We start from the raw sequence: 23,564 nt of genomic DNA on the forward strand, positions 1-23,564 counted from the left end.
TGGAAATTTTAATATATTTTTTTCCAAAGATGTCACTGAGTTGCGAATATATGTAATGCACGTACGTTATGTTTTATTTTCACCCAGTGGAATTTGGCATCATGAAAATCATAAGAAAGTGCACCCCAAATTATCAGACACGTTCCTAGCAATAAATGGTTGTTTCACATGAAGAAAAAAGAAAGATAAAAGTAACAACCTAATGGAGGATAACAACATCATCTCAATATGGGTAATCTAGCAGTTTAATACACTAAACTGCTGTCTTCCGCCATTATCAGTTGTCCATGAAGGCTGAAGCGGTTGTCTGAGAGATTTCTTTTGTTTAACCCAAGCAGTCATTTCAAAGCCGGTAACTGTAGATGGTTCAAAGGTTGAGCTGCTATTCGTAAAATTTTCGGCTTCGTTTTTGCTGATGACTCGACAATCTTACTTTTTTTTTTCTCTTCGTCGTCATTATGAAAATAAATAAGTGCCGGACCACCAGTTTAATTTGACTTTGCAACCGCCAGCTTAATCTAACTATGCATGCGCGCCTCTCATCTTAGATTAGAATGTGACTTCATCTGGGGAGACTAATAAATAGCAGATACTGTGAAGGAAGAAGATCGGAAGGTTTTAGAATTAGTCTCTTCGTTTCAAGTGATCTTTGTGCAGATAAACTCAGTGCTATTCTTCATTCATTCAGATTTCAAGCGATCTTTGGGCAGCTAAACTCAGTGGTATTCTTCACTCATTCAGATCAGAAGGGCAGGTGTTAAATCGCGTCGAGATGGACGTGTTCCTCAGTTACAGAAAGGGAGAAAAGGAAGGAATGCCTTCGTCAACGGCTTGTGCGCGGCCCTCAAGCGGCACCACTTACGCATATCTTTCGTGGATGGCCAGAGAATGGTGCAGAGAGGAGAATTCATGGATGAGGTGATTGGTGTTGCCATGGAAGGCTCAAGGATCTTCCTGCCCATCTTCTCCAAAAGCTATGCTGACTGTAAATTCTGTCTTTCAGAAGTGGCCAAGATGCTGGAATTCAAAGGGCTCATCCTCCCCATCTTCTACGACGTCCAACCTAGCCAAGTCGGGAACCAAAGGGGGCCCTATGAAATTGCTTTCGAGAAGCATGAAAACGATACAGAGTTAAACCAAGATCGAGTCGTCCGTTGGAGGACTGCACTAAAAGAAGCAGGGAAGATCAAAGGGTTCGTTGTTATGAGCGAAGCTGAAACAGGGTATCGCTCTCTTTCTCTTTCTTTCTCACGAAATCCCATTAATGGAATTCCACTTGACGTAGAGATTGGATCGATGGAAGGAGCCGGGCCAGACGGCAATTCCTTCCAAGATGACACACACGCACAACGGTGTTTTCTAGGCTTTGATGTATAGATATCAAGTGATTATCTTAAAACCATTCAATAATTCTATAATTAAATTTGGTGAATGTGATTCACACAAATTCACATAATTTGTTTTGCAAACATATAAATTTGATCATCTACCTGTCAGTTTGACCAGCTACGCTATACCCCTCTAAACTCACCCTCGACATAATTCACAAAAAAACGTTCGAATTAAGGATGAGTGGTGCGTAGAGGGACACGAACCCATTACATCATGTCTTTGTTACTTTCTCTTCTGATTGTTGGACGACACTTCTTTTAGGTTGTGTTTGAAAGATCCAATGCTGCATAAAAAAGTGTATTTTGGGTTAAATCTTAATAGCATGGATTTAAATCCTTGCTATATATTAAAAACCTTGGATTTAAGGTCAGATGAGGATAATCCGACCTTAAATAGACGGATCTGACTTTATAACTCATACCCACACTGAAACAAATACAACCTTAGGTTTTCCAAGGTGGTCTAGTGTGACGATGAAATTTTTGTGTTGTTCCTTATTTTTCAAAATAGAAATGGTTTCCCCGGAATTTCCTCATGAGGTTAAATTTCTTATTGCCCAACTCCTTAAAGGTTGTATCATTGAGGAAAATTATGACCCACTTTTTGTCTTACATGAGTTTTGACGACGTTTTAAAGCAAGGTGGAGGTGTGGTTTGGTTTCAGAAAATCTCATTAAACACAACAAACCTTCTCTTGGTTTTGTGCAAAGTGCAAAAGTGAAGCCTTGGGCAATCTGCAGACTAGGTCTAGAAAAAAACTCTCTCTCTCTCTCTGTGTGTGTGTGGCACACACATTTCTAACTGTTCTCATGAACTAGAGATTCTTATGCATCATGATTTGCGTAGCAGGTGAGATTTAGAGCAAACAACTTAAATTCAAATTTGACGCATTAAGAAGATTGATCACAATTTAGCCTGGAAACTACAATTTGATTTCCAAAAATTGCTTATTTATATGAAAACTTAAGAGGCATTCAAGATTGATTTACTGAATTGAAATTAGTTTCAGTTTTCTTATTTTTACATTAAAAAATTGCTGAGCCTGAAGGTCTACCTGACCCCAGTTTGCTAATCTCTAAAAAGAGAAAGCAGATTATAGCTAATAGCCTGATTGTCACGACCCAATTTTTGACACCAAAAATTTTCTTTTCATTTCTATAATAGCGGAAGCAATATTGAGTCATGACCAGAACATAAAGAAATCAGACATTGTTTTATTTCAATAATAAAATACTTAGACCCAAATAAAAATAAACACAAGTCCCCAAAACTGACGCAGTGCCCATAATGCCAATGCCCGTCCATCACAAGTCTGAGGTCGTCGCTCCAAAGCCAAAAGCTATCAAGGACTACCTGTAGAGATAGAAAGAAGGGTCAGAATTCCTTTGAGTATGAGAAAATCCAGCCATGAATGGAAACATGGCTCAAAATAATATTTAGTTTCGTAAAACGCTTCCAAAAAGTCCTTATGAACTACAACCATAAGTTTTTCAAAACTTAACACATATCACATCATCAAAGACAGAACGAGGTGTGCACAACCTCCAAAATTTCGTAGGCTTCCAACCGTGGTTCTTTGACAATGTCATGGTCATCGTGCCGAGCAACAGAAATCCCCGTGGGCACTCACGGGCAGAACAGAACATCTCTTCACCAGGCGATCCAACGGATCGATGGCACCTGCAGTGAAGCCTCCTGAGATATCCCAGATCGCCGCTGCAGCAGCATGGTCTCTCTAGGAACCCGGGTGGAGAGACCAGGAGTCTCGCTCCCAAACAGAAACAGAACAGAATCCCGGGCCCTTGTGCCGCCCAATACCCTGTGGGCCCTCCAGTACAGCCAGAGGAGTGTGACCACTACCTCCCGGGACGAAACCAAACACTGGGCAAAACAGAAAGCTCGCACTCGCATAAACCATCGCACAAAGTCCACGTTTCGCCTTCGAATTTCAAAAGTGAGGGGTTGCCAATGCTAGACATCGTCTAGTACCTCTCACAGAAACCGCCCTCAGGCTCGGTTTCCCAAACAGAATAATTCAGCTGTTTTAAATCTTAATTTAATAACAATAGAGCAAAACTCATCACATCGAGAAACCTCGATTAGCAATATTATAATCCTTATTTGAAACAATAAAATTTATATTTACATTCTCAAAACGTGACTTTCCTCCTCTAATGGTTCCAAAGTTAATTTCAGAACCATATTTCTGAAATTTTAAACACCACAAAGAGCATCAAAAAGTAATAAAACATATCATTTCGTTTTTCATTTGTAACAACCCTCTTTTGGAAATTTTAAGAATCCGGAGGGTGCTATTTCGCTATTTCATGTAAGATGTTAGACTCATATTGAAAACAATTTTCACGAGCCTCTTTTTGCAGAAGATTTTCACCAAAGTGTGGCGGCATGGAAGTTTCAAAATTATAACAGTCTTTCCACCAATTTTGCAAAAGAGGTGGACCCGTTTTGTAATTTATGAGTTTTGATATAAAAACGAAATGCACTCGTTTTTCTTCATTTCACCGCTTCGTTTTCTCTCCATATTATTCCTGTTATATTGAAAATGGGCAGTTTCAAAAGAAAACGGAAGGATTACGTCGTGGGTTTTACACTGATGTTGTTCTGGTTTCAACTTAGCATCATATTTAAGTTGTCTACATTGGTTTCTTCTCACAGGCAAGAGCACAAGCTGATCCCATTGATCATCAGGAGAGTTTTAGATTGTATGAATAAGATGACTCCAGTAGATGTGGCTAAATATCCTGTTGGACTTGATTCTCGGGTAAATTACACGATGAAATTATTGGATTTAGAAGCTTGTGATGTCAGAATGATTGGCATTCATGGACCTGGGGGGATCGGAAAGACTACTGTTGCAAAAGCCACTTTCAATAAAATCGGCAGCAGATTTGAGGCAAGGTGTTTCATCTCCAACGTTAAAAACACAGCCAAACAGTTCAATGGGCTTGTTTCATTGCAAAAGCGGCTCATAACTGAAGTTTTGAAGGACCGGCACTCTTCCATAAATGATGTTAGTGAAGGAATCAGTCAGATAAAAAGAAGAATATACAGCAAACGAGTCCTCATAGTTCTTGACGACGTTGATGACAATGAGCAGCTGAATGCTTTAGTCGGCAGCCAAAGCTGGTTTTGCCAGGGGAGTAGAATAATAATAACAACAAGAAACGAGCACATACTAAATGTACACAGGCTGAGGGGCTTTGATACATATGATCTTGGAGGCTCAACACCTGAACAATCACTTAAGGCCTACTCCCTTCAAAGATTGAATCACAAACAGTCACTTGAGCTCTTCAGCTTCTATGCATTTGGCAAACCAGACCCAAGTAAGGAATTTGCTGCCCTGTCCGAGAAGGTTGTCTCAACTGCAGAAGGACTGCCCTTAACTCTTGAGGTATTGGGATCATTCTTTTTTGGTAAAGATGACAAGGAAGAATGGGAAGATGCAATCAAAAGGTTGGAGAGACATCAGCATGAGGATGTTCACATCAAATTGAAAGTCAGTTATGATGAACTAGATGAAAATGAGAAACAGATATTTCTGGATATTGCTTGTTTCCTTGATAAGAAGTCCAAAAGAAATGCCATTTACATGTGGAAGGATTGTGATCTTTTCCCAAACATTGCAATAAGGGTACTCTTACATAAATCTTTGATTAAGATCGACAATGAATTCCAAGAATTCAGAGTGCATGAACAAATACAGGACATGGGTAGGCACATTGTCTCACAAAAGGAACCTCCAGAGCTACGCAGCAGGTTGTGGAACAATGATGAAATACTGCACTTGCTAAAACACAAGAAGGTAAGATCAAATGGATCTTATTTGCGCTACTTTATATCTTTTTCCATTTTTTTTCTAAATTATACACGCTCAAATCATAAAAATTCTTCTTGTTGCAACGTTTGTTCTCAACCAGTCAATCTGTGATGCGGTATTGGAGATCACCTGGCAGATTCGATCAAAAGGGACATACTTGCCTAACTTCATGCTGAAGGTTTCATTAGCTGAGTCCTTGTGGTTATCATCTTAATCGTAATGAATATCATGTTTTCCTCAGTGCTACTAGACAACGACTTCATTATTTTGGATTTATCTTGACAACTATTGGTATGAGAGTTAAATATCATTGTCAAAATCAATTTTCATGTTTTCGTCTTGGCAAAACTTATTCAGAACAAAGTATGGTTTCCATTTATGACCAAGACGACGAGTTATTAGAAACCTCCTCTAGTTTAGGCTATGCAGGACAAAGAAGCTCAATCACCGTTCGTATTCTCAATCACCGTTCGTACACTAAAGCTGTGTTGCCAATAATTACCTAATTAGAATGTTGTTGAGGATGGAGTTACATTATCAACTCTTTCTGTAAGTAAACTTCTAGGCAACAATGGTACAGTGAGATGTCGAAGACCACAAGGAAACTTATTGTTCATGTCAGACATCGAATACATCAAAGAAACCACCATACACTTCTCATTGTCTATAATATTTCATTCTCAGGTAATGCCTCAAGTTGAAATTCTATCGTCTTTTCATTTTATAGGGAAGAGAGAACATAAAAGGTATTGCACTCCAATCAGAAAAAGGCAAGCAGACATGCGTTGGTGCAGAGGCATTTGAAACAATGACCAAACTTACGCTGCTTCACATCAACCACACAGAAATTGAAGGTGACTTTCGACATTTCCCAAAGAAAGTAAAATGGTTAGAATGGAAAGGGTGTATGAAAGAATCATTACCTGATGAACTTTCTCTTGAGAAAGCAGTCATTCTGGACCTTTCTTATAGCATGATTTCACAAGTTTGGACTCATGTCAGACTGCACACAAAGGTGAGAGTGGTTTCAATTGACAGACCCATATCCCTTGAGTGTCTCAACATATAACTGCTTATGGGTTTGCAATATTTATCTGCTTTATATACTTAAAATGCATGTTTAAGGACAAGAATATGTCATCATTTGTTTTATTTCTTTTAAAATCAATAAGTTGGGGTTAGGTAGGCTGCTATGGGGTTGTGCCAAGAGAAACAATCTGGTCATCCAACGCTTAAGCTCCCCCAACTTGAAGGTTGTTAATCTGACCACCCCAGGCATGTCTTTTACTTGTTGATGAAAGTTGGACAAAGTAAATACTTTTTTCTGCTAGTAAACTAGATGTCAAGGACAAACCAGTAAATTTATTTACTAAATTGTAGTTAACTAATCGTTACAAGCAAACTCCATATTTTTCTAAAAGTGAAATATAGTTTCTTTTTGGGAGGTAGAAATGGCAGACGATCCAATAAAGTGTATACAGAAAATAATCGGTTTTACATAATTCTGTTCCATCATGCCTTTCGTATATATATCTATTGCTGCGGTAGTTAAAAACTTGGCAAGCAAGTCCTCAAATGAGTCTAATGTTATTGTTCTTTGTATGCATTTTTTTTTTGTAGTTGATCTATTTCATTTGTTTATTGCTTATCAATAAAAATGTTTCACACAGCTGTAATAGAACAGTAAGTCACGGGAGAATCTAGGCCTCTATGAGGAGACAGACGGTGATTCAACATTTCTTAAGATAACCATAGGCTTGATGTGGATGATGGTGGCATAGGTGAAATCACATTTCACAGAGAATGTGATTCTGTTGCAGAAGGCTCATCATGTTCCACACATCCTAGTGGAGAGGTTGTTTGATCCCGGAGACCGGCAAAATACTTAACTGTCTAAAAGATGAATTCCGTTAGTGATCTAACCATTATATGTGGCTGCCTGCACCTGAACAGGGTTCAATTTCAATGTAATTGCACAGAGTTTTGGCAATCATACTTCAGATATCAGTTTCTGTAGATTATCTTCAGAATTCTAACTGTGGCATTGTGCTCTAGGTGATTGAAAACTTATAAGCCTCATGCCTAATCAAGTTTTTTTGAAGGCATAAATAGCATCTATGCAGAAGATTCTGCAGAAATGTGTCTTTGATTCTTATAGAGTCCTATACAAACTTCACTGAACTGGTTTAAGAATCAAATTTTTAGGCTTCGGTGCAACTAGATCACATCGGTATAGTCCATATTTTGAAAAAGGATTTTAGTACCCAAATTTTGAAAATGTAATCCCACAACTTTTGTACAATTACCTGGCATCGGATATTCTGATCCTTTCTTGACTGAAGTTACTCTGCCTCATTTTCTCCATGTAAGCGTTCCTTTTTGCCTCACTACAGTGGCAATGAATTGCAGATGCTTGGGAAGCTGAAAGTTCTCAACCTCAGATGTTGTGAGAAACTTTTTTGCACGCCAAATTTTCAATATTTACCTTGTCTGGTCGAATTGATACTTGATGGTTGCACAAGTTTGGCTGAAGTTCATGAATCCATTGGCTGCCTTAAGAGTTTGGTTTTCTGGAGTATGATAGGATGTCATGCACTGAAGGGGCTTCCAAGCAACATTTATCAGCTGGGTTCTCTTAAGAACCTCATTGTTGAGGGATGCCCCAACTTTTCTGCCTTTCCTGAACAGCCTGGGGGCGCAAGATTTCCAGGAAGTTTCCTTGCAAAAGACAGTTCTGAAGTGTTGTTAGATGGAGATAAATTTCCAGTGAAAGAGTCTGAGGCCCTCGAAGTTGTGCCTACCTTCCAAGGACAAATGCGAGATTTGACTGTGCTGAACATCTCAGGAACTTCCATCACCAAAATCCCTCAGAGTTTCAGAGAGTACTCAAAGCTGACCTACTTAATTTTAGATTACAATCCTCAAATCACTATGATTCCCCCTAGTTTCTCTCACCTCAGGTACTTGAAGAGGTTAAGAGCCAGGCAATGCAAGTGGTCTGAGGATGCAAATCCTAGTAGTTTTGGGGTGCTCCCATCAGTGAAAACTTTGGATTTGTGCTACAGCGATTTCAACACCCTACCATCGTGCATAAGTAGCAGCTTCCCTAACATCGAAGAACTCGCTTTGGAGGAATGCAAAAATCTTCACTCTCTCCCATCACTTCCCTCATCCTTAGTTCAACTTGACGTCATAGACTGCACTGGCTTGGAAACAATCTTCGACGTTTCGAACTTGACAGGTCTAAAGAGTTTGAGCTTAACAGGATGCGAACAGCTTGTCGAAGTTCACCGCCTTGAGAGTCTGAAAACCCTGCAGACACTAAACATGCCTCCATGTCGCAACACCGATAGTGCTTTAGAAAGAGCAGTATTTGAGGTATGCGCTGAACCATCCAACATTGGCAGGCTGCAGTAGACATTCTGTAGTTAAAACTTGGGCTGATTATGCTTAATTTCCTCATTAGCTCTGTTGATAACTCTGTTACAGGATGAAACATTTGTTCAATTGAATCATTTTGAGATTTCCGCCAATGTGATCGCCGGAGGTCTTACAGGAAGCGATTGTCCTTCTTGTTCCCGAAAGGTCCTACAATGGAGCACCTGGAAAACATGGATTGTGAAGGAAGAAAATCCCAAGGAATTGGGCATATTCATTTTCGAAGTGATAGGAGACGACCAAGAGATCGTGTGCCGTACCTTGGAGAAGGCTCAGTACGAAGGAGATGGAATCTGTGCAGTTCTTTTCGATCGTGATGATGAGATACCCAAGTGGTTACGAAGTGGATATCGAAGGGTGCAAGTGACAGCACTTCTGCCTGAATTTATGACTGATGGTGTCGCCTCGGTTGGCCCTTGGGAGAACGAACCCCCCATTTTTCTCGGCGACAAGAGTTCCCGCGTTATGAAATACTTTTCAAGGCCATTGCCTTGAACAGCAGACCGCAGCAGGAGTGTAAATATATATTCAAATACGAGCACTCGTGTATCAATATGTGTTAATAACGATTGATCTCGTCTCTTGCGTTTGGCAGAGCAGGAGCTCTTGATTGGATTGGTCACGCTTTGACGCCCTTAGAGGTAATGGCTTCCTTTTTTCTTGATCTTCTATAGCTTCATCCATTTTTTGGGCAATTGAGTCTTTGTTGCTTTCCAGGAAAGTATTCGAGATGAATCTCCGAAGCTAGTTAGATTTAGATTGTCGATCCTTCTTCGGACCGAATGAAACGAGCATCAAAAGCGAAAAGAAAGAACTGACAATTAGTGTGCAAATAGAGTTGGTGGTTGGTTGCTAACTGTACCGAATGTCTTCTCATGAGAACGCTCGGTTCAATTGGGAATTTGGATCAGATGCATGGAGGTATACCAATTTGGATGTGGAACAATATTTTTAAGTTGAATAACCTAGTACAAATTCATATGAAGAATCAATCCAAATAAAATTGTTACATGTATCTGATGTAAGTAGATGCACTCTGACATCAAGTTGATGGAAAAAGCAAGATTTGAAACACGATCAAACGTGATGAATAGGAATTTGAAGTCCCAAGCCATGCAATAAGCTAAAACTAGTATTAAGCAGTGGTAAATGCAGCAAAATAAAGGCTGAGAATAAGTAACCAGAAATAAACTGAAGAGAAAGCAAAACAATAAAGTAAACAACTAAGTAAATGATTTCTTGTCTCAAACTCTCAACTCTATTACGAAATGAAACATAGGATCCTCTCTATAAAGATAAAGCGGATCTGTGAATCTGATCGGATCTGGATCAAACTAATATCCAGTTACATGGATATGGACCCTAATATTACGGCTACAAAAACGGGTCCAAACAAAAGAAACAACAAAACATAACCAAAACTTCTGTTTGGAGTCAATCAATTGATGAGTCCCATTCAAATCCAATATTTGAGAGATCTGGATTTGTTTAGATTCTGCTTCGCATCAACCTCACTTGGTTGGAGAAGAGTCATCCTGGACAAATTAATTCTCAATTTGCCAAGGTCAACTGATTCTTCATCTCTCAACCAATGAACTGATATATCCAATTTAAGAAGTCCTCGTTGCCAAGGGTCTGATCTAACATCGGAGAAAGTCTCCAAACACCCCGTAGTGTTTTCTGCCGAGGTCAGAATCCCACCCCGCCCGCGCAATATGCTTACCGAGAATTTCGCACCACTTTTGCTCTTCTATCAGAGTAAATCAAAGGTAATCGACCACCGCATTATGTTTTCTGCGATGTCGATCTCCTCTGCCGAGCGATGAGAATCCCGCACCGGCAGCTCAGTATCGCTGCCCACCAGGGATTCGGACGCCAGTTTTGCTCAGGTGCGTCCGCTGTCGAATCTCACGCCTTCTCACTGCTTGAGAAGTGCGCCAGCCTCTCCCACCTTCAGCAGATCCACGCCTTTCTCATCACCAGCGGTCTCGGCCGGACCCAGTTCCTCGTCTTCAAACTCATCCGGCTCTGCACACTTGCTCTGTCCAATTTGAGCTACGCCCGCCGGATCTTCGACGGGTTGGAGAACCCCAACGTCTATATATGGACCGCCATGATCACCGCCTACGCTCAGGAGAGCCACGCGCCGGATTGCCGCGTTGCTTTTATTCTTTACACTCGTATGCATCGGAAAGGTATTCATCCGAACCACTTCACGTTCCCTTACGTTCTGAAATCGTGTGCTGAGATATCTGCGGTTTTCCGCGCGAAACAGACGCATACCCACGTTCTGAAATCTGGGTTTCATGGCTATACTGTGGTGCAGACCGCCTTGGTTGACGCTTATGCGAAGTGCGGGGAGGTTGAGATGGCGCGCCAACTGTTTGATGAAATGTCTGAAAGGAATGTGATCTCATGGACTGCGATGGTTTTTGGATACACAAAATTTGGGAGAATGGGTGAAGCTGTTCTATTGTTTGATAATATGCCGGTGAGGGATCCGCCGTCTTGGAATGCCATGATCGCGGGTTTTGCGCAGAATGGTATGTTCGGGGACGCCGTGTCGATGTTTAGGAGGATGGTGGTCGAGGGCTATAGACCGAATGAGACCACCGTGGTGTGTACACTGTCAGCATGTGGTCATCTGGGGACTCTGCAGATTGGGGAATGGGTTCATGGTTTTGTTCACAAGAGCGGCATCGGCAGCAGTTGTTTTGTGGGCAATGCGCTTATAGACATGTATGGCAAGTGTGGGAGTTTGAAAGAGGCTCGCAGCGTCTTTGATTTCTTGAGCCTAAGAAGCATAGCATCTTGGAACTCGCTTGTTAATGGACTTGCACTTCATGGGTACAGCAGTGACGCCATTGCTGTGTTTAGAGAGATGCTGCAGACAGGGGCCAAGCCAGACGAGATAACATTTGTTGGGGTGCTGAATGCTTGTGTTCATGGAGGAATGGTTAATGAAGGGTGGGAATTCTTTTTGAGTATAAACAGGGATTATGGGATTAAGCTCCAGATTCAACACTATGGCTGCATAGTGGATCTACTTGGCCGTGCTGGTAAACTCGAAGAAGCAGTGGAGGTAATAAAGAATATGGAGGTGGAACCAGATGAAGTGGTGTGGGGTGCATTGTTGAGTGGCTGCAGAGTTCATGGAAACCGGAGCTTGGCTGATTACTCTGCAACCCAGTTGCTTGACCTTGATCCCCAAAATGCAGCGTATCTTTTGCTGCTCGCTAACATGTATAGTGAATCTGGGAGGTGGGAAGATGTTGGGAAGACCAGGAAAATGATTCGGGAGAGAGGTGTGCTGAAAACTCCAGGTTGCAGTTGGATTGAAATTGAAAACATAGTTCATGAGTTCTACTCTGCAGATAAGCAGCATCCACAGGCTGGCGAAATCTGCGAGGCATTGGAAAGTTTGCTTCTGTTCTCAAAGGATCTCGGCAATTACATCGACATGAATTCATTGAATTGTGATTCAACTTGATGCATGCCAACCATATGTTTTATACCCTTTAACAGGATGAAGCTCCTTTCTTCATCCCCATGACCCTCTAGAAGAAATGGGGAATTCCAGCGGATTTGCACAGAATTGTGGATGTGTTATACGCTTCTTTTATGGGGACATCGTTTGGCATCCTCGCATTTTTGGTGGAGTCTATTACAATCGATTGATCCACTATCCGCTTTTAGTATCAGAAGCATGTCCGAATGGGTCCATTAGTTGAAGCTTGCACCGGAAAACGTTGCCCAACGTCAATCGTCATGGAGCCAGCGCTCGCTGTTTCTCTTTGGTTCTGAAGTAGATCAGCTGATCTATCAGATGACCATCAGTTTGTAATGTATCACAGTGGCCGTCTAAATCCAGCCTAGGGAGCTCCATCACCCTGGCTACAATGCTGAGCGAACTTAAAAGTATTCAAGTTGAAGGTGGTCAAGAATTTGATTTTTGGAATACATTTCTTGGCAAGAATTAGATCATTTTCCTTTTCAGGCCTACTTTTTGCTGATTACACTTTCTCTGATTTTATTAATAAGGGTTGTAAATTAACAATCTTCGTCAACAACTGTCAAATAGGACCTTGAGAGGATGTTTTGTCAACTTAAAAAGAGAAAAGTGTTACCTAAAATGATCGAAAGGTCATATAGTAACAGAGCGTCAAATATTTAAAGACAAAATTGCAGCTAAATGCTTTTGTATGCTCAAGTTAATCGATATTTTACTGAAGTCTTTATTTAAGAGTTTTTTTTTTTATAAAACGTATCGTCTTTATTTAAAAAAAAAAAACACAAAATTTAGATTCTTTTGATTATGGAAAGAAGGTAAGCCGCAGCATGCAAATTTCCCGGTTCATGGCAGCGCAAAAATGAAAGATGGTTAGGAACTCATCCCATGCATTGTCACGTGAGAGGAGAAAAGCCGTATCATAATCCAAGCCAATTTCGACCCTTCTCGGTTCACATAACTTGGTCAACGTGTGTCCATTCTTCACTAACTTGCAAGTGGCAAAGGGACGAAGAGGAATCCTGTAGTCTCATTTACGCGTTCTTCCAAAAAGTTGACCATGCGAATGTGATAAACATAGTGCAGAATGTGAACTATGCATTACTGGATCAATTTCATTGGGCCTGTTATAAATGTTTTAGAAATTTAACGTTAAAATTTAGCTTCTTACAAAAGTTTTAGTTGCACAAAGTCTGTAAAATAGATATCCGAGATTGAATAATAGAGATCATCACACGAACTGCAAAATTTAATTGCTTCCACTGGACTCTTTCTTCTTTCATTTCCCATCCATGAAAGAAAACTAGAGCGAACAGAAACCGGTACAGACAAGCATCAAAAATAATTTTGAAAACGTAACAGGACAGAAAAGCCACTTCGGATCAAGATCAAAAATCAAACTTGAAGACCCAAGACAGGAACGAGTTAGAAACCACAGACCCTCAACCTTCCACAAAGCGATTCGTTCACAGGTTCTGCAGGAGCTGGCAATTGGTTCACAGGTTCAGGTTCCTCGTGGTAGGCCCTGTCCATGCCTCTCTCCTCATCTTCATCCGAGACCCTGAGCAGGTGCTGTTGATTCAGTAACAGGAAGAGAGGGGCCATGGTGGCAGTAACCCACCCAAAGAGCACCAATATCTCGATCAAGTTTGCAGCGAGAAGCTTGCCGTCCCCTCCCATGAACAACCCGTATGGCCGGTCGGCCTTGTTGGGGTACACCTCACTGACGTACTTGTTGACGGCGAAGAGGCCAGTGAATATCAGCCCCCACGCCCCACACCCGCCATGCAGCTGCGCCGCCTCCAGCGGGTCGTCGTACTTCAGCCGTGCGGCCAGCTTGTTCAACCCGATCAGCAACCACGCGGAGACGAAGCCGCAGATGATGGCCGCCCATGGCTCCACGACGGAGCAGCCGGACGTGATGGCGGCGAACCCGCCCAGCAATCCGTTGCAGACGTCGAAGACGCTCCAGTAGCCGTCGAGCCAGCGCTTGCCGAAGAGGGTGGTGAGCGCCGCGGCGCAGCCGGCGAGGGTGGTGGTGAGAGCGGTCCGGCCAACGGCGCTCCACTGGCCGTGGAAGCCGCCCTCCGAGTAGGGGAGGAGGATGATGTTGAATGAGCCGGGGTTGAAGCCGTACCAGCCGAACCAGAGGATGAAGGTGCCGAGGACGACGAGGGAGGCGTTGTGGGGACGGAGTGGGTTGCGTTCCCCTCCGTCGAAGCGGCCAAGGCGGGGTCCCTCGATGATCGCTCCCCAGAGGCCAGCGACACCGCCAACCACGTGCACGACGCCGGAGCCGGCGAAGTCGATGGCGCCGGTGCTGAAGAGGTGGCCGGTGGTCTTAAAGGGGCTTGCCCAGCCATCGTTGGACCAGAACCAGTGAGAGGCGACGGGGTAGACGAAGCCCGTCAAGAAAGCGGAGTAGATGAGGTAAGAGACGAACTGGGTGCGCTCAGCAACGGAGCCGGTGGTAATACCGGCGGCAGCAATGGCGAAGGCCCATTGGTAGAGGAAGTTGCTGTAGTCGTAAGTCATGTTAGGGAAGGACTTCAGGCCGAAGTAATGCTTGCCGATGAAGCCGTTGCCCGGATATCCATAGGCAAATGCATAGCCAAACAGGTAGTAAAAGATTCCGCCGGTGGCAGCATCCAGAACGTTGGTAAGCATGATGTTCATGGAGTTCTTGGCTTGGACGGAGCCGGCGCAGAGCATGGAGAAGCCAAGCTGCATGACGAACACTAAGTACGCGGAGAACAGGAGGTAGGTGCTGTTCACGGCGAAGCTGGTGGCTGAGCGCTGGTCCTCCATGTGGCCACAAATAAAATCCGCGGCGGCGGTGGCGTTGGGGAGGCCATGCAGGAGCGGGATCAGGTCTGCCGCAGAGCATGTAAGGTTGGCCATGATCTATGGCGTTGATACGATCCTCCCGAGAAACAGAGAGAGAGAAATGAAGATTCCAAATTGTTCCTGTGCTGACTCTAGAATCTATCAGGTATATATAATCTCGAGAGGGAGAGATTAATGGCATCCCTGTCATGTATTTCGTTGAGAATTCTACATGATCTTGTTCGAATTTCAAATACTTGAGGTGGTTTCCATGGAAGGGCAAGGGTCAGCAAACGGAATAATAAATATATTTGTAGCTTGGTACGATGAACAACAATGATTCTTTCTCTGTTGCAGATTGCTGTTCAACAATTGAATATTCTGTGGCCTCACATTAGTCGTAGCAGGACTAATTCCACCATTTCAATACGTGCGAGAGAGAGGATATGACGGAAGCAATTGAGCAGAGAGGACCCAGCAGCAGCTCGGTTTCCGGCCAATGGCGTTGTCTGAGTCCATTGTTTATCGAAAACTCATCAGCCCGATGATGTCAATAAGGGAAACGTGATGAAGTTGATGAGAGAAAGATCTATCGAGGTTGAGATTCAGCAGAAACCAACCAGCGTACTATAGGATCAATATGTAAACGCCATTTTTTTTTAACTATTTGTCGCTTCTTGGAACTGTAATGTATAGATCAGCTGACAGAAACTCTGAGTTGAGTTCGGATACTACCATCGTAATGCCCAGTTGCCAGCCACATAATCTGAATCTCTCAGTTACATTGACAGATTCCAGGTGGCTTCTCATCGATATTTTATGTCCTTAACATGTCACGATCATTTGGCAGCAGATGAGTCGAAGGTGGAGAATGCAGTATCAAAATGATTAGCCGAAAGATCCAACAGGAAATATATGAGTGGGCTGTGAGCCTGTGATTTTAAAAGGGGATTTATGTTTGAGCTCTCGCGTTAGGAGCAGCATTCCTTTTATCATCATCACCATCTCCGCCATTATCGACTTCGTCTTTGATCTTTTCCTTCACCATGAAAACATAAACTAATTTGTTCTCAGTTAGTAAAAATTTTGAATATTCTGTGGGCTCACTTTCGCCCTTAATCAAGAGATTCATTCCCAGCAGTTGAATGCATGAGATCCTCTCTCTCTCTCTCTCTCTCTCTCTCGGTTGCACTCTTTAGCATTTATCTTCAACGAATCGATACCATGCTTCCTCTGCCATGATTCAAACAATTCTATAATCAAGATAGGCTTGCCAAATCAGTTTACATAAATTTAACCTCTGGAAAATTCTCTGCCTCTGCAGTCTCTTGCTCTGATCCTTCTCTCTTTCTCAGGGTGACACACAGGAAACAGAAAATAAAAATTCATGCAGTAGGTGAGCCAAGGAGGACCTGCATCCACGATACGTTCTTCCACCTCGTTCAACTAAACACATGAAGTTTCCGCTATATAAAAGTGATTTACAGTTTACAGAGTCTTTTGATTGAAGGAGTCGCTGTAACCATTTGGAATACGGAAAAGTTACTGGTATAATCTCAACACAGTCTCTCCCTCACTCTCTGATCAAACACCCGCCAAAGGGTTCGCGTTGATGAATGTTTATTGGAAAAGCATGATCATCAGCCTGATGATGTCAATGGAGGAAAACGTGATGAAGTTAAAGAGAGAACAATATTCATGAAGACAGAGGGCTTGGCAACCAACAACAGTTTCAGATTCAGCACGACCAATTGCATATTGCCATTTTTTTAATTATATTTCGATTCTCAGAACAGAGGAGACATTACGAACTTCGTTGGATCCTTCATAACGCCACGTTAACGGCCGCAGGATCGCAACTCGAAGTTGTGTTCAAAGCCCCCACGTGGCGTCACATCAATAACGTATGGGGGAAATAAACCGACGTCGCCGTCGTCGATACGGAGGCTTATTGACCGGCTCAGGCAGCCGAGACAACGGCGTATCGGTCCGTATATTATTAAAAGCCGATTTGAAATTTTAATTTGTAGATGTTTATGACTGTCAAAATTGAGTTTGTGAAAACTCAGTTTTAACAAATGGTATTTTGTGAATAACTTGACACTTCTCCAGTATTTTTTTTTCCCTAGAAAACAGTCTATAAAAAAAAAAAATTAAAAAACGATCAAGTTTTGACAAAGTCTCAGCTTTAGAAAACATCATAATTTTAGGGTGTCATAATCTAAACGCTACCTTAATTAATGATATAGGTCGACACCATCCGATGCGTGATATAAAATGGAAATGTTGCAAGAACCCCACTAATAGCCCATCCGAATGAAAGTCACATGCACTTTTTTTAATACATAAAAAGAGAGTATGAATGAGAATATGTTGGCACTGGCAACTTTCTAATCAATCCATTTGATATGAATCAAATATTTGAGTGAAGTGTTTCCAAAAAATCAAATAAGGAAAAAAAAATTAATATCTGGGTTAGCACATCAGATAAATTCGGATTTGAAAAATGACATCCAGTTGAATTCGAATATTCATAAATATATGATCGAATTCGGATCACATTTAATTTTAAATAAATATCATATATCCAATGCCCTTATATTAAAAATTGACCGGATTTGGTTCAAAATGCAGATTGGATTCATATATGAATGTAAAAATTGGATTTGATTCGAATCACACTCAAACTGTGAAATTAGGTTTTAGCTTTAGATTTAGATATGATTTTTGCTTCATTTGTATTTAAATCTGAGTATATGAATATCTAAAAAAGCAAATTTAAAGATATACCGTACCCAATTTGAATATGATCCGTTGACAACCTTAATATCCTAGCTCCTTCCACCATTGTTATTGACTTCATCAAATTCTCATTTTCCATGCACAAGATATATAAGTCGAGTTTTGTTATTGTTTTTAACGTGTGGACCTAGCTAAAAGACATATATTGCCATTTTCTTTTAGCTTTTCTTGAGTCTCAATCCTTTCTATAAAGGAGCGATGCTATGAAATTTCATAAGTCATTTTAATAATGACAAAAAATGTTCATGATCAATACAAAAAATTTTTTGTAGTGACAAAATAAAAAACCACAAAAAGAAGATTTGAGAATTCAATAAAAGTAAAATTTGTCTGTTCGTATCTACATATCGTTATGACCAATATATCCCTTTAAACAATAAAAAAATATTTTTATTTTTTATTTGTCTCACTCATAACGCTATATCATTATGTTATAAATATTTTATTATCTTATAAACATTATCTCATACTTATGTTTAACATTATAAATATTTTATTATCTGATAAACATGATCTCATACTTATGTTTACCGTTATCTCATACATCCGTCAGTTATCTTATTATGTTATAAATTTTTTGTTGTTTCATTAACATTATCTCATACTTTTTTAGTATTATCTCATACACCCGTCTGTGGTCTAATATGTCATAAATCTTTTATTATCTCGTAAATATTATCTCATATTTAATACTTATTTGTTATCTTGCCCACATGCATATGTAATGTTTGAGCATGAAAATAAATGTACATATTGATAGTAAGGTCCACATCTAACGTTCGTTTGTTATATACATGAAGGTGGCGTATATAAGTATAAGTTGCCTGCCTACATCAGACCCACAAAAACTTTTTGTTTCTGTGTTGATGGTTTAAAAGATTTGCTCATTTATATATAGTGGTGTCAGTTAAAGAGTTTTTTAACTAATGCCCATTAGCCTAAAATTCCTAGCTCTACCACAAGAGCTGAACTATCATTTCTTTGCCGGGCTAAAAAAACTGTTCTTTAAATTATAACTTGATTTTGAAAGGATAGTGATCACTTGGGCCCCGTTTGATGCATAGGAAAAAAAACTGTGCATGAAGGGAAAGTTAACCATTTTGTACTATTGGGGTGGGGGGTGGGGGAGGTCGTGGCCTGCTTCAACTACTTGAAAAAAAGATTACATTATAAAAATTGAAAAATTTTGGTTGGGTAATATATTTTTTATATTCAGATTTAGTTTGACCTACCTGGATAAGTTTGATGAACAATTTGGCTCACTCCTGAAAGAAATCTTGGCTCCGCCTTTGCTCACCAAAGCCCTGCGTGACCTGCTCTCAGTCTCAGCTTTCTATTTTGCTACCTGGAGGTATCTCTCTCTCTCTCTCTCTCTCTCTCTCTATATATATATATATATATATATATATATATATATATATATATATATATATATATATATATATATATATATATATATATATATATATATATATATATATATATATATATATATATATATATATATATCTTGAGGGTCACCGTTGTGCAGCCCTCGCCCCCTCTTTTCAGCCTCTATGTCTCTCTGTAAGGGCTGCCTGCGGCCTCCCTCGGTCTTTTTCACTATTGAGGTGTGCATGCAAACTTATTATTTTAAAGGGTACTTGAATTCCCTTTCACCTTTTAGCTAGAGTTTTTACATTTTTTGAGATGCCCGTAGCTCGTTCATGTTCAACGTTTGTAATTTGAAAAAATGGCGATGAATTTCTGGTGATTTTTTCTATGTTGAGTTTTTTACTTGCTCTTATCTTTTCTAGTGTGCGATATGATCTCCTAGTTTCTGAAGTTGTGCAGCTCTTGTCTCGTTTCCTTTGCCATCATTTTTCGTGTGTCAAAGAATTTATTCATTTCTTGGTTCCTCGTTCTTTGTCTTTCTGAAGCTGTTAAAGGGAAGACGCAGATGGTGTTATATAAATTTGTTCATTTGTCTGCTCAGCAAGTTTTCGTGTCCACCAAACATTGAATTTTTTACCTTGAAAAAAATTTACAGGCCATCAAACATGGCCTCGATTAGGAAAAAGTAAAATGTTTTGGACCGTACACTTACAGTGTATTTTTTTCCCCTCAAACAAAGTCTGTGCCGTCAAACGGGGCCTTAATGCTTTTCTTGAACGATTTTATCACAAGGGTACTTGGTGTGGGCACACATATCTTTTTTTATGTTGTTTTTATTCAAGTAAGTTTTTTTATGTTGTTTATATTCAAGTAACTGACTGCCTTTACTGATGGAAGGTAGAAATTTAAAATTTTTACTGATGGTAGGAGCAAAGGTAGAAATTTAAAATTTGAGGGCATCAACCACGTAAGTGAAAAAAATTGCATTAAGATGTTAATATAGAATAAGTTTTTTTTTTTTATGACCTCATGTGAGCAGTTGCCCAGTCCTTGCCGACACTTGTCCCCACCCATGCTGGAGGGTCTATCGAATTCATTCTTATGAAATGTTCTTGTACATGGACGGTCTGTCGATGATATGTTCTTATACACTGGACTGGACTACTATGAAAGAACAGGTCCAGGATGCGCTTTCGAGGGGACCTCAAAAGCTCAATTAGTCCCAACTCCCAAGTTCAAACTTGGCTGCACCCTGAAGCTGCTGTGCTGAATAAGGGTCGGTTCCATTTGAACCAAAAATTCACTTGAGAAAGCTCATGTATAACTTAAACTCTATGTTCCTGAAGCTGCTGTGCTTGTTTTAATGGAAGGGGTAACCCAACCCGATTGCATCGGAAATCCATTAGTTGCATTTAAATTTTAAGGATATGAAATCCATTGGTTTAATAGGGCATAGATTTGCTTAGGCTGAATCCAGCTAATTGATAGCACTAGTTATCTTTTAATTGTTGAGAGGAAAATCAGAAGAACATACAAATAATCACCTAGCAATTGAGATCACTGCAATAACATACCTAACCTTCCAAGGTTTTCAACTTGGCATTTAGTTAAATTGGGATATAGTTTAAAGAACAGCTGCCTGATCTTGATCTGACATTGAAACTTTAGCCCCGTTATGCCTAATGGAACTAATATAATCAGATCGATAAGTTCCATGGTTTTAATTCATCAAAAACTTGGGTGGGCATCTTTAAAAAATGTTTATATAGCTAAAGTATGTCGGTCGAAGTATACATTTATGAACCGCAGTCATTTGTGACTCATTAACTACTACCTCTTCCTTCTTCTATAGCACAAATTACATTCCGTGATATTTATATGTGTAATACTAGTTGTGAATTCATTATCACCACATAGATATGCCTACAATGGTTTCTTTGACAAGTTAACTTGACGTAATGTAGATGCACAGTGCATGATGCAACTTTCACATGGCTGCAAAATTCACTAAAACCGGAAATCTAATCGACTTTTTTTTCACATTCTTGAGGACCCTTCCCCTTGTTATAGAACGATGTGCCATGCAAAATTCACTAAAACCGGAAATCTAATCGATTATTTTTTTCACCATGCAAAATTCACTAAAACCGGAAATCTAATCGAATTTGTTTTTTCACATTCTTGAGGACCCTTCCCCTTGTTATAGAACGATGTGCCATGCAAAATTCACTAAAACAGGAAATCTAATGGATTTTTTTTTTTCACATTCTTGAGGACCCTTCCCCTTGTTATAGAATAGTACTAGCCACTAAGTTTGCCGAGGTTCCCATGAAGCTCTGGACCCATGGGCAAGGTGAAGGATGAGGAGTTTTTGGTGTTGCATTGGAGCGGTGGGTTTGCCTCCCGCTTCAGTGGTACTAGCACTAGCCACTAAGTTTGCCAAGGTTTCTATGAAGCTTTGGACCCACGGCAAGGTGAAGGATGAGGAGTTTTTGGTGTTGCATTCGAGCAATGGGGTTGCTTCCCGCTTCGGTGGTACTAGCACTAACCACTAAGTTTACCGAGGTTTCGATGCAGTTCAGGACCCGAGGGTGAAGGATGAGAGTTTTTGGTCTTGCACTCGAACCCTCGGTCAGCCAAACGGAGATTTGTAGAACAACGGATTTTGGGTGAGGAAATTCTTTCTAGTTTGTAGAGCTTTTCCATTGCTCGAAAGAGGTTAAGACTGAACATTGCTATGAAAATAAGAATTGCTAAGAAAAACATGATTCACTCATGTTGGGCTTCAGCTATTTTCTTATTCGTGTCGTTTTGTTGCATTCTACTCCGAAAATTTGTTATTTTTTGGGGGTAGAGATGCCGGCGGCTTTGACGGGAAATTGTGTGAAACCAAATGAAAGGAAACTTTTGGCCCCTTTTGTGGGAAGGGATCAACCCGGTTTTGTGTTTGTTGGGTCTGGCGACTTGGCAGCGTGTGATTTCAACCCCAAAATTTGCTTCAATAATTGTCGTGTGGGCCAGTTGTTCGTGCAGACATTTTTGACCAGCTTCTTTAATTTTCTTTTCTCGTTTGATGGAAAAGTATAAAGGCTTTCTTTCCAACTCCGCTTTTTCTTCATGATTTTGATCTCACATGTGAATACGAAAGAGAAATGCTACAGAATTTGGAACCAGTGTCAAAGATGTCAACGAAAAAAACCGCAAAAAAGTCACGAGATTTTGAAAAATTTCACGATTTTTTGTGACTTTTTCAAGAGATTTTAATGCCTTTTAGTGTGTCGTTTTTTAAAGGCCTTTTATGATTTTTTTTTCAAAGAAAACATCACCCAAGAACCATATTTATGACATAATTGTATGAAACCATAAGTGAACAAATTAATATCAAGAATTTGGTCAAAGTCCGTATTGAGCCGTGGTCAACATGTAGAGACTTCGAATCTAGGATAGCAGTCAACTTGTTTGAATTCTCTCAAACATCCACCACGAAATTGCCAACCACACAAATATCATGCCGTGGTTAAGTTTCGACTAATTTGTCGTGATTGGAAGTTCTGATAATTGAAACGAACAATACCAAGACTGAGATATGATTTCAGAGCAAGTGAACATGGAGATATATGTTAAGTTACCAGACTCTTTTATTTTACTGCCGCACCAATGTTCTCATCGAGTCGGGTACGCACCGGACATAGGTGCGGCTCCGATTAACACTCGAGCCTAATTAGAATGTTATATTACTAAATTACTTATATAATATATGTTGTTTTGATATTTTCTTATACAATACAATTATTCAAGTATGTTATATATATTGATAACTAAATTGTAATAATATATTTATTCTGTTATATATATAATTAAATTAAAAAATAATAATAATAATAAAATATTTTCACCCCACCACACCACTTAAACTTTTTAGAATGTGCCATTCTAACACCCGTCAAATATGTTAATAGCAAACAAAATTTTCGTGCGTTAGTATCCTGTTCACACCGAAAAAAAAAACTGTTGAAAAAGACAAAAATGGAATTCCAAAAGTAAGAGGACTATTTTTTTCAAGGCTTGTTTCCGCATTGTCAAACACGGGACTGGAATCGCACTCGGGCGACATGAATCACATGGCTTAGTTCGTGGAAGTAACCGACGTCGCCGTTACTCCCTGGACGCATCTTTTGTCCAGACAGATCGCTCCAAGAGACATTGAAGACTCGGTGAACAAGGAGATTTCCTTTCTGTTTTTATCTGCTTTCCTTTATAAGAATGTTCTTATTGCAATGACTCAGTCAAGTCTCTGCAGTTAATCGAATGATCGCTTATATTATCTCTAGAAGATCCGGAATCAACTCGTGTCAATAGCTGATTGCATGCTCCTTGAACTACC

At 40.3% G+C, this 23,564-nt stretch overlaps 4 protein-coding genes and 1 long non-coding RNA gene across 6 annotated transcripts; 3 read left to right on the top strand and 2 right to left on the bottom strand.

Annotated features, from left to right (window-relative positions):
- Positions 1–819: 819 nt before the first annotated feature.
- On the top strand, positions 820–8,663 carry LOC116265291 (disease resistance protein RUN1-like). Its single transcript, XM_031645843.2, has 4 exons — positions 820–1,223; positions 4,068–5,217; positions 5,960–6,247; positions 7,642–8,663. The coding sequence occupies exons 1-4, from the start codon at positions 889–891 to the stop codon at positions 8,647–8,649; spliced, it is 2,781 nt and encodes a 926-aa protein (XP_031501703.2). The 5' UTR covers positions 820–888; the 3' UTR covers positions 8,650–8,663.
- Positions 5,101–7,769, bottom strand: LOC126410594 (uncharacterized). The gene is made up of 3 exons (XR_007574848.1): positions 7,539–7,769; positions 6,156–6,235; positions 5,101–6,055 (listed from the first exon to the last, which is right to left on the bottom strand). It is a non-coding gene; the product is annotated as an uncharacterized LOC126410594 (long non-coding RNA).
- Positions 8,664–10,132: 1,469 nt separating the features above from the next.
- LOC126409211 (pentatricopeptide repeat-containing protein At1g33350-like) lies at positions 10,133–12,666 on the top strand. Of its 2 annotated transcripts, none has more exons than XM_050081050.1 (2): positions 10,133–10,865; positions 10,946–12,666. In XM_050081050.1, exons 1-2 carry the CDS (start codon positions 10,493–10,495, stop codon positions 11,008–11,010), a joined length of 438 nt encoding a protein of 145 aa, XP_049937007.1. In that variant the 5' UTR covers positions 10,133–10,492; the 3' UTR covers positions 11,011–12,666. The 2 variants fall into 2 exon arrangements, with proteins under 2 accessions (XP_049937007.1, XP_049937008.1); XM_050081051.1 differs by having other exon boundaries at positions 10,147–10,865; positions 10,997–12,666.
- LOC116266451 (pentatricopeptide repeat-containing protein At1g33350) lies at positions 11,039–12,160 on the top strand. The gene has a single exon (XM_031647684.2). The coding sequence runs from the start codon at positions 11,039–11,041 to the stop codon at positions 12,158–12,160; it is 1,122 nt and encodes a 373-aa protein (XP_031503544.2).
- An 838-nt stretch (positions 12,667–13,504) lies between the features above and the next one.
- On the bottom strand, positions 13,505–15,079 carry LOC116266452 (ammonium transporter 1 member 1-like). Its single transcript, XM_031647685.1, has one exon. The coding sequence runs from the start codon at positions 15,077–15,079 to the stop codon at positions 13,604–13,606; it is 1,476 nt and encodes a 491-aa protein (XP_031503545.1). The 3' UTR covers positions 13,505–13,603.
- Between the last annotated feature and the right edge of the window lie 8,485 nt (positions 15,080–23,564).

This window comes from Nymphaea colorata, chromosome 12 (genome assembly GCF_008831285.2).
Source record: "Nymphaea colorata isolate Beijing-Zhang1983 chromosome 12, ASM883128v2, whole genome shotgun sequence".
Lineage (NCBI taxonomy): Eukaryota > Viridiplantae > Streptophyta > Magnoliopsida > Nymphaeales > Nymphaeaceae > Nymphaea > Nymphaea colorata.